The sequence below is a fragment of the Muscardinus avellanarius genome, assembly GCF_963383645.1.
Source record: "Muscardinus avellanarius genome assembly, chromosome: 16".
NCBI classification, from domain to species: Eukaryota; Metazoa; Chordata; class Mammalia; order Rodentia; family Gliridae; genus Muscardinus; species Muscardinus avellanarius.
The window spans coordinates 16,203,959-16,213,628 of record NC_137802.1 but is presented as its reverse complement, the minus strand read 5'-3'; the positions used below and the strand labels follow the sequence as shown (position 1 = coordinate 16,213,628).

Here is a 9,670-nt window from a genome sequence, read left to right as displayed (position 1 = left end):
GTGCCAAGCTCAGGGCCTCTGGCTGGCCCCCGGAGCCCGGTGTGCACTCGCCCCCCGCGATCCGCCCGGAGACTGGGAAGCGGGAGCCTGCACCGTGAGCCCTGAGCTCGCCACCGTCACCTGCTGGTTGGATTCCGGAGACCTGCTGTCTGGAGGCCCCAGAAGGGAATCTCCGACCACCCAGAATCGGATCCGTCCGCACCTAGAGCTCCCTTCCTCTCTCTGCTGCCCTCTGCCCTCCGCTCTTTTTAACTGTACTCTCAACTTTTCTGAGATTTCCGTGCCCTGAAACCCCACTGCCGCCGCCAAGGGAGCTGGGGTGAGCTACAAACCTCGCTGGCCGTGGCTCCAATCCAGTCAGTCTGAACGCCACCACCCGATTCCGCACACACCCAGGAAGTTCTGTCATTCCTTCTCCTTCCTTGTCAACTTACTTCCCAAAATTTCCCCTCCTCCTGTGCCCTCTACGCCCCCTTCCTTTGGGGGCCCCGTGACCCTGAATGTGGGGGGCACGCTATATTCCACCACTTTGGAGACCCTGACCCGTTTCCCAGACTCCATGCTAGGGGCCATGTTTAGGGCTGGCACCCCCATGCCCGCCAGCCTCAACCCCCAAGGAGGAGCGCACTACTTCATTGACCGGGATGGCAAGGCCTTCCGGCACATCCTCAATTTCCTTCGGCTGGGCCGGCTGGACCTGCCCCGCGGGTACGGAGAGACAGCGCTTCTCAGGGCAGAAGCTGACTTCTACCAGATCCGGCCCCTGCTGGATGCCCTACGGGAGTTGGAGGCCTCTCGGGGGAGCCCTGCACCGACCGCCGCCCTGCTGCACGCCGACGTGGACGTCAGCCCCCGCCGGGTGCACTTCTCGGCTCGCAGGGGCCCACACCACTACGAGCTGAGCTCTGTCCAGGTGGACACCTTCCGAGCCAACCTCTTCTGCACCGACCCTGACTGCCTGGGTGCCATGCGGGCCCGATTTGGTGTGGCCAATGAGGACAGGGCGGAGGGGGGCCCACATTTTCGTCTGGAGTGGGCCCCCCGCCCCGCAGAACTCCCTGAGGCCGAGTATGGCAGACTGGGGCTGCAGCCACTGTGGACCGGGGGGCCGGGGGAGCGGCGGGAGGTGGTGGACACCCCGAGCTTCCTGGAAGAGGTGCTGCGGGTGGCCCTGGAGCACGGCTTCCGCCTGGACTCGGTCTTCCCGGACCCTGAGGACTTGCTTAACTCCCGATCTCTGCGCTTCGTCCGCCAGTGAGGACGCTGCGGGGTTGTAGGGAAGAGGGGGAGGGGAGGGGAGAGGGGGAGGCTCCTGGAACCTCTCTAGCTCTGACATGGGAGCTGTGAGAGTCAGGGTACCAATGCACCTGACTGGAGCCCAGATTGGGCTGGAATGCCCAGACCAGACTCCATCGAGGGCTCTCGCATCACCATCAAGAGGGCCACCTATCCTGAGAGGGGCAGCGAAGGTTCCCTTGGCTTGTTTTTGCCTGAGGCTGGGGACCTCTGATGACTCCGTGGTTAAAATTCAGTATTCAGAGGCCCGGAAAAGTGTGGGAGGGGCTCTGCTTTGTCCAGGTTAAATCTAACAGAGCCCTGAAGGACACTGGGGAAAAGGGGATACTTTATTTTATTTTATTTTTGGGTCTGGGGATGGAACCCAGGGGCATTCTACCTCCGAGCTACACCCCCTGCCCTATTTTTTATTTTTTATTTTGAAACCGGGTCTCACTGAGTTGCAGAGGGCCTCACTAAGTAGCTGAGGCTGTCCGTGAACCGCCATCCTCCGGTCTCAGCCTCCCGAATGCTGGGATGACAAGCGTGCGCCACCACGCCCGGCTGAAAAGCGGATACTTTTGATTGCTCTAATGTGGTCTCCTGGACCATGGCTTCTCCTCCAGGAGACCAACGAGAGGTCTCCAATGAGGTGACCAATGAGAGGTGAGAACACTTTGGAACAAAGAAAGGGGGATTCTTTGCTGTGTCCCAAGCTACCTGCCGGGGAGACAGAAAGGTCACACCCACCCTAGGTTGAAATGGGGAGCTAGGAGAATCCCCATTAGCCAGGGGGCTGGAGCACCCCTCTGGAATTCCAAGTGTTTTAAAGGATCCCATATCGCAGATGGGGCCAGCCGGGGGTAGGAGCAGGTACCTCTTGGTGCCCCGACCTCCTCCTGTGTACGTTAACCAGTGTGTCTGGCTGATGTTTGGGTCGCTGACATCCTGGGTCATCTGTGTTGCTGACTACAGCGTCTATGTGATGGTCCTCCTGTGGTCTCTGCATGTTCAGGCCTGTTTGGGGTTGCCCAGCAACTATTCTGGCTCAGGTTTATCTGTGGTATGTATGTGAGTAGCTTGAGACTTAATCACAGGGTGTGTGTGTGTGTGTGTGTGTGTGTGCGTGCGCGTGTGTGTTTATGGCTTATGTGCCTGCATAATCACATAAGCAGGAGGGGCCTGTTTGCGTTTGAGTCACTAGGATCTTCCTTTGAGAGGTAAAAGAAGTCACTGGGCTTAGCTGGGCCTCTGGAACCTGTAGGGAACTCTTGGTTGCTGAGGCAACTATGGGCCTGTTGCTAGGAGATAGCTGGGGAAGGCCCAAGGCTGCCCCGGGCAGAAAGTAGAGATGAAGAGTTGGGGAGAGTGGGGGAGGATATGGGAAAGGATGGGATTTCTGGATCCCCGAATGGATGGGACACACACGCAGTTTCCTTTGTGGAGGACTCAGTCATTATTTATCACTGATTGTTTACGAGAAGAAAAATAAAATTCTTTTGGAACCACAGACTTGTAAAGGTCACTGTCCCCCTTGCCACTGAAATCCTGCTCTCTCTGCCCATCACCTACTAAAGATGTTTTCTGGCGCCCAGTTCCTTGGATTCCAGCTTTATCCCAGCCAAGGCTGAATCACTGGCATTGTTCCAGAACACTCTAGAACTGCTGACTATTCTAGAACATTCTTGAACCTCCCAGGCAGAGGGCTGGAACCAGGATCATAGAGCATCCCCAGGCCTTTCTAGCCCGGGTGGGGTCAGCTCCCACCCCAAGCTCCGGAAGACCTCATGTGGATGCTGACACTAGGTGGGGTGTTCCTGGCAGCTGCTCGGGCCTGTATCTTTTGCCGCCTCCCAGACCATGACTTGCCCGGCCGCCTGGCTCTGCTCAGCAGCCAGATGGAGGACCCCTGGAAGAAATGGGCCCCTTCAGAATTCTCAGCCTTTGCTTTAGGTAAGACCAGACATCCAGGCAAGGGACAAACAACAGTTCCCTTGCCCCGGGGAGGAGACGTGATTTTCCAGCTGGGCATTGCCTCAGTCCACAGCCTTCTCTGGACACACACTAGCCTTTCCCTCTGGGAGAACTCCAGGAAAGGAGGAGGTAGCCCCAGAATCGCCTTCTGGGCTGGCCGGTGAGGGAATCGTGAGTCCTTGCCCATCTCTACAGATGAGGTGACCATGAACAAAGTCACAGAGAAGACCCACAGAGTCCTGAGGGTCATAGGTGAGGTCAAAGGGAAAGGGAAACCTAGGAACTGGGGAGGACAGGGAGAGAGAGGAGGCTGGGGCGGGCTGCCCGGGCTGGGGGCTGTGTGCAGGGAGTGTGTGAACTGGCGATGAGGCTTGGACATATAGCTGTTCTCTGCCTCCCCAGAGATCAAAGGGTCCATCTCCTCTCTCCCTTCATATTGGCAATGGCTTCGACAGACCAAGATCCCGCAGTACACCCGGGAAGGTACCTGTGGGTTAGGGCTTGCATCAGGGATTTGGGGCAAAGGGGTACGCGGCCGAGCGGCTCATCAGCCCTGCCCCCTTCTTGTCTTTCATTCCAGCTCTCTGCGCTCCCGCCTGCCGTGCGTAGAAAAGGGAAAGGGTAGCAAGGGCCTGGGGCTGTCGGGATGGCGGGGCAGCTGGGGAGAAGGTGGGGCCGCTGGAAGGGTGGCTTCCCCGCCAGTGCTGCTCCTGCTGTCTCCTGCAGGGGGCAGCACCATCCTGTACAACTGCTCCACCTGCGAGGCCACCGAGGCGCCCTGCTGGCCCCGAAAGCGCTGCGTCCCAGGTCCTTACTCCCCAGCTCCGCCCCGCACCACCCAGATCCCAGAGCCCTAAAGCTCCCGGGCGTCAGCGGGCGTGGTCCCCAGGATCATCGCCGGCCTTCTGGGTTCCCTGCAGGAAGCCACGACCTTTGGGAAGCCAGGGTTCTGCTCTGCTCGGTCTCTGGAGCTGTCCTGCTCCTGGGTGCTCTGAGCCTCCTCGTGGAGTGAGTTGCGGGAGAAGGGCAGGAAGCCACCTTTCCCACCCGGAACTTTCCACCCCGACCTTCCCAGCCCCCTTCTCTGACCCTCCGACACCATCCTTTGTCTTCAGGTCCCGCCAACTCCTAGCAAAGGGCGACTTGTGAAGATGCCGGCAGCCTCCTCACCTCTGGCACTAAGGAGTGTGTACCTGCGGTTTGCACATCCCTGAGGGAGAAACCAGCCTCCCTCCATAGTCCTGCAGCTGAAGTTTCCGTGTTCAAACATCCCCATGATCGATCCCAACCTCAGACGGCCTCCAGGAACCCAGGCACATACAGTTGGAAAGTTCCTCCCCTCCAGCCCTCCGCCAATCAGAAAGAGCTGTGGACCACGCCAGGAAATTATCTACAGAGGGAAAGAATCCCCTTCACACCACCAGCACTCCCACGCCTCCCTCCCTCCATTCCCGGAAAGCCGGGGCTGCCTGCCCCAGAGGCTGCTCTGGGCCTTCCTATGACTGGGAATCCGGGAATGAGAGTTCTGAAAAACTCCCTCCCTCTGGGTTGAGACCACATCAGTCAGCCTGCTGGCGTTCGGTCCCTCCGACTGGCACAAGTCCTCCTTGCTTGCACCGAGCAGTCCTGGCCTCCTGCGAAGGCCTCCCTCTTGCTGGGCCCAACTAAACCTGCTGTCTACACTCTCCTCCCAGCCTGGTCTTTGTCTGCAGTGGGGAGGGCAGAACGGGAAGGAGGGAATGGAGCCGCTCAATATAACACAGGCTTAGGGATGGAGAGAGGACCTCCTACCCTTTCCATGAGAGGACATACTTTTTTGTAGGTGTGTGGGGTACTGAAGATGGAATTCAGGGGCATTCCACCTCCGACCTACATACACCCCCAGCCCTATTTTTTTTTTTTTTTTGGCGGGTTCGGGGATGGAACCCAGGGGCATTTGACCTACGAGCTACAGCCCCCTGCCCTATTTTTTAAAATTCTTTATTTTGAAACAGGGTCTCACTAAGTTGCACAGGGCCTCACTAAGTAGCTGAGGCTGTCCGTGAACTGCGATCCTCCTGTCTCCACCTCCCGAATGCTGGGATTACAAGTGTGCGCCACCACGCCCGGCCCTATTTTTTAATTCTTTATTTTGAAACAGGGTCTCACTGAGTTGCAAAAGGCCTCACTAAATAGCTGAGGCTGGCGGCGATCCTCCTGTCTCAGCCTCCCAAATGCTGGGATTACAAGTGTGTGCCACCATGCCTGGCTAGGATCTACTTTTTATTTTTTTACATGTTATAGTTCAATTCATTTTACATGAGACCCAGAGCTCATACAAGATTATCACACAACTTGCCCACGATCGTTCATCAACTCTTTCAGTCAAGGTGGGGTGAGAGGCCCCATTTTCTGGTTGCCTGGCAGCACAGGGCTCCTCCAGACTGCACCTCCAGACTGGGTGGTACGGGGCGGGGCTGGGGAGCTGGGGAGGGAGCTATCCCGCGCCCTCCCGTGCTTTCCCCCCCGTCCAAACTCAACATTTTGGAGTTGTCCTTGTTTTCACACCCAACATTTAGTAGAGCAGAAGTTCTGCCCATTCTTGTGTGTGTGTGTGTGTGTGTGTGTGTGTGTGTGTGTGTGTGTGATATTGGAGATTAAACCCAGGGGTTCTACCTCTGAGCTCTACCTCCAGCCCTATCTTATTATTTATGTATTTATTTATTTATTTTGCTGATCTGGGGATGGAACCCAGGGGCATTTGACCTCTGAGCTATACCCCCAGCCCTATTTTTTATTCTTTATTTTGAAACAGAGTCTCACTGAGTTGCAAAGGGCCTCACTAAGTAGGTGAGGCTGGCTGCGAACCGCAATCCTCTTGTCTCAGCCTCCCGAATGCTGGGATTACAAGCGTGCGCCACCACACTCAGCTCTTTATTTTTTATTTTGAAACAGGGTCTTGCTAAATTGCTGAGGGTCTCACGAAGTTGCTGATGTGGCTGGTCTTGTATCTACAATCCTCCTGTCTCAGCCTCACAAGTACTGGGATTACAAATGTGAGCCACCACACCTAGCAGGTTCTGCGTGCGTGTGTGTGTGTGTGTGTGTGTGTGTGCGCGTGTGTGTGTGTGCAGTACTAAGGATTGAACTCAGGGGCATTCTACCTCAGAGCTACATCCCCAGCCTTGTTTTTCTTTTCTTATTATTATTTTATTTAGAAACAGCGTCGCACTAAGTTCCTGAGAGCCTAAGTAGCTGAGCCTGGCTTTGAACCTGTCTGATCCTTCTCTCTCAGCCTCCCAAGTACTGGGATTACAAATGTGTGCCACCACTCCTGGCTCATTCTTTTTTTTTTTTTTTTTTTTTTTTTGGTGGTACTGGGGATGGAACCCAGGGGCCCTCTACCTCTGGGCTACACTCCCAGACCTATTTTTTATATTTTATTTGGAGACAGGGTCTCTTAAGCCAGCTGAGGCTGGCTTCAAACCTGCACGACCCTCCTGTCTCAGCCTCCCAAGCGCAGGGATTTTTATTATTATTATTATTTTTAGTTTTTGTGGTACTGGAAGTGGAACCCAGGGGCTTTCTGCCCCCGGGCTACATTCCCAGACCTATTTGTTTTTTTACATATTTTATTTAGAAACAGTGTCTTTCATTAAGTTCCTGAGAGCCTAAGAAGCTGAGGCTGCCTTCGAACCTGTATGATCCTCCTGTCTCAGCCTCCCAAGTACTAGGATTACAAATGTGTGCCACCATGCCTGGCTCATTCTTCATGATTTTATTTATTTATTTATTTTTTGTGGTACTGGAGGTGGAACCCAGGGGCTTTTCTATCTCCGGGCTATACTCCCAGACCTATTTTTTTTACTTTATTTGGAAACAGGGTCTCACTAAGTTGCTGAGAGCCTCACTAAGTAGCTGAGTCTGGCTTTGAACCTGTGCGACCCTCCTGTCTCAGCCTCCCAAGTGCTGGGATAACAAGTATGTGCCACCACGCCTGGCTCATCCTTTATTTGGAAACAGGGTCTCACTAAATTGCAGAGGCCCTCACTCAGTAGCTGAGGCTGGCTTTGAACCTGTGCGATCCTCCTGTCTCAGCCTCTCAGGCACTGGGATTACAAGCGTGCGCCATCACACCCAGCTTTAGTTCTGCCTATTCTTCATGGACCTCTGTCCTGTCTCCTCCTGCTCATGGTCCTCAGTTCACTTAAACTCCCTCACAGTGAACCTAGTCTCCAGTGCATCATTTGACTCTGTGCTCTGTGCTCCCCTCAAATCCATATCGTCTTCAGTGATGCAGTGGTCCTCCCAAACTCCACGGTGCTCGCAACTTCCAGTCTAGCATCACACAATGATGGCTAAGAACTTAGGTTTTGGGAGTTAAGCTGCCTGATATAGATCCTGACTCTGATGCTTAATGGGCCTTGAGAAAGTTCTTTAACCTCTCTCTCTCTGCTTGTTTCCTCTTTTTTTCTTCTTCTTTTTTTTCTGTAGTGCTGGGAATCAAACCGCAGAGCCTTGCTAGGGAAGTGTTCTCCCATTAAGCAATACCCTCAATCTTGGTATCAGTTCTTTTCCTGTGTGTGTGTGTGTGTGTGTGTGTGTGTGTGTGTGTGTGTGTGTGTGGTACTGAATTGAATCCAGGGCATTCTATCTCTGAGCTACACCCTCAGCCCTATTTTATTTTATTTTGTTTTATTTATCTATTTATTTATTTATTTATTTATTTTGCGGGTCTGGGGATGGAACCCAGGGGCATTCTGCCTCCGAGCTACACCCCCTGCCCTATTATTTTTTATTCTTAATTTTGAAACCGGGTCTCACTGAGTTGCAGAGGGTCTCACTAAGTAGCTGAGGCTGTCCGAGAACCACGATCCTCTGGTCTCAGCCTCCCGAATGCTGGGATTACAAGCGTGCGCCACCACGCCCAGCTTTTGTTTTATTTTAGACCCTACTTTCAGAGCTGGGCGTGGTGGCGCACGCTTGTAATCCCCGTGCTTGGGAGGCTGAAACAGGAGGATCACACAGGTTCAAAGCCAGCCTCAGCTACATAGTGAGGCGCTCAGCAATTTAGTGAGACTCTGTTTCCAAATAAAATATAAAATAGCTCTGGGAGTATAGCCAGGAGGTAGAAAGCCACTGGGTTCTACCCCCAGTACCACACAAAAAAAAAAAAAAAAAAAAAAATAGACCCTACTTTTAAATAAATAAAATGGGGCTAGATGTGTAGCTTGGAGAATATCTCTGGGTTCAATCTCCAGGACCAAAAAAAAAAAAAAAAAAAAAAGCTGGGCGTGGTGTCACACATTTGTAATCCCAGCATTTGGGAGGCTGAGACAGGAGGATCACGGTTCGTGGACAGCCTCAGCTACTTAGTGAGGCCCTCTGCAACTCAGTGAGACCCGGTTTCAAAATAAGGAATAAAAAAATAGGGCAGGGGGTGTAGCTCGGAGGTCGAATGCCCCTGGGTTCCATCCCCAGACCCGCAAAAAAAAAAAAAAAAAAAAAAAAAAAAAGAGCTGGGGATGGTTGTGCACACTTGTAATCCCAGTACTTGGGAGGCTGACAGGAGGATTTGCAGACAGGTTCATAGGTTCGCACACAGCCTCAGTTATTGGTGAGGTCCTCCGAAACTTAGTGAGACCCTGTTTCAAAGAAAAAATAAGAGCCGTGTGTGGTGGCACACACTTGTAATCCCAGCATTTGGGAGGCTGAGACCAAAGGATTGTAGTTCCCAGACAGCCTCAGCTACTTAGTGAGGCTCTTTGCAACTCAGTAAGACCCTATTTAAAAATAAAAAGAAAATAGGGCTTGTGGTGTAGCTCGGAGGTCGAATGCCCCTGGGTTCCATCTCTAGTACCACAGGAAAAGAGAAAAAAACAAAAAGAAAAAGAAAAGAAAGGTTTCATGAGGTTGCTGAGAGCCTTGTTGACTTGCCAAAGCTTTTTTTGTTTGTTTTGTTTTGTTTTTGGTGGTACTGGGGGTGAAGCCCAGAGGCTTTCTACCTCCAGGCTATACTCACAGACCTATTTTATATTTTATTTGGAAACAGGGTCTCACTAAGTTGCTGAGAGCCTCACTAAGTAGCTGAGGGCGGCTTTGAACCTGTGCGATCCTCCTGTCTCAGCCTCCCAAGTGCTGGAATTACAGACCTGTGCCACTATATCCAGCCATTCTCATCTTTTTTTTTATAGTACTGGGAATTAAACTCAGGGGCATTCTACCTCTGCCCTATTTTTTTTCATTGATTATTCTGGAATGGGGCTTCACTAAGTTGCTGAGGTTGGTTATGAACCGGCAATCCTCCTGTGTCAGCCTCCCAAGTACTGGGATTACGAGCATGGCCTCCTTATTTATTTATTTATTTATTTATTTACTCACTTATTTATTTAATACTAGAATTGAACCCAGAGGCATTCTAATTCTGAGTTACACCAGCCTG

The 9,670-nt window shown here is 52.7% G+C and overlaps 2 protein-coding genes across 2 annotated transcripts; both read left to right on the top strand.

Annotated features, from left to right (window-relative positions):
* Window positions 1–451: 451 nt before the first annotated feature.
* KCTD11 (potassium channel tetramerization domain containing 11) lies at window positions 452–1,258 on the top strand (the record flags this gene model as incomplete). Its single annotated transcript, XM_080713141.1, has 1 exon — window positions 452–1,258. Exon 1 carries the CDS (start codon window positions 560–562, stop codon window positions 1,256–1,258), a length of 699 nt encoding a protein of 232 aa, XP_080569267.1. The 5' UTR covers window positions 452–559.
* Window positions 1,259–3,062: 1,804 nt separating this feature from the next.
* On the top strand, window positions 3,063–4,261 carry TMEM95 (transmembrane protein 95; the record flags this gene model as incomplete). Its single annotated transcript, XM_080713138.1, has 6 exons — window positions 3,063–3,228; window positions 3,445–3,501; window positions 3,652–3,732; window positions 3,830–3,850; window positions 3,976–4,056; window positions 4,170–4,261. The coding sequence occupies 6 exons, from the start codon at window positions 3,063–3,065 to the stop codon at window positions 4,259–4,261; spliced, it is 498 nt and encodes a 165-aa protein (XP_080569264.1).
* Window positions 4,262–9,670: the final 5,409 nt, after the last annotated feature.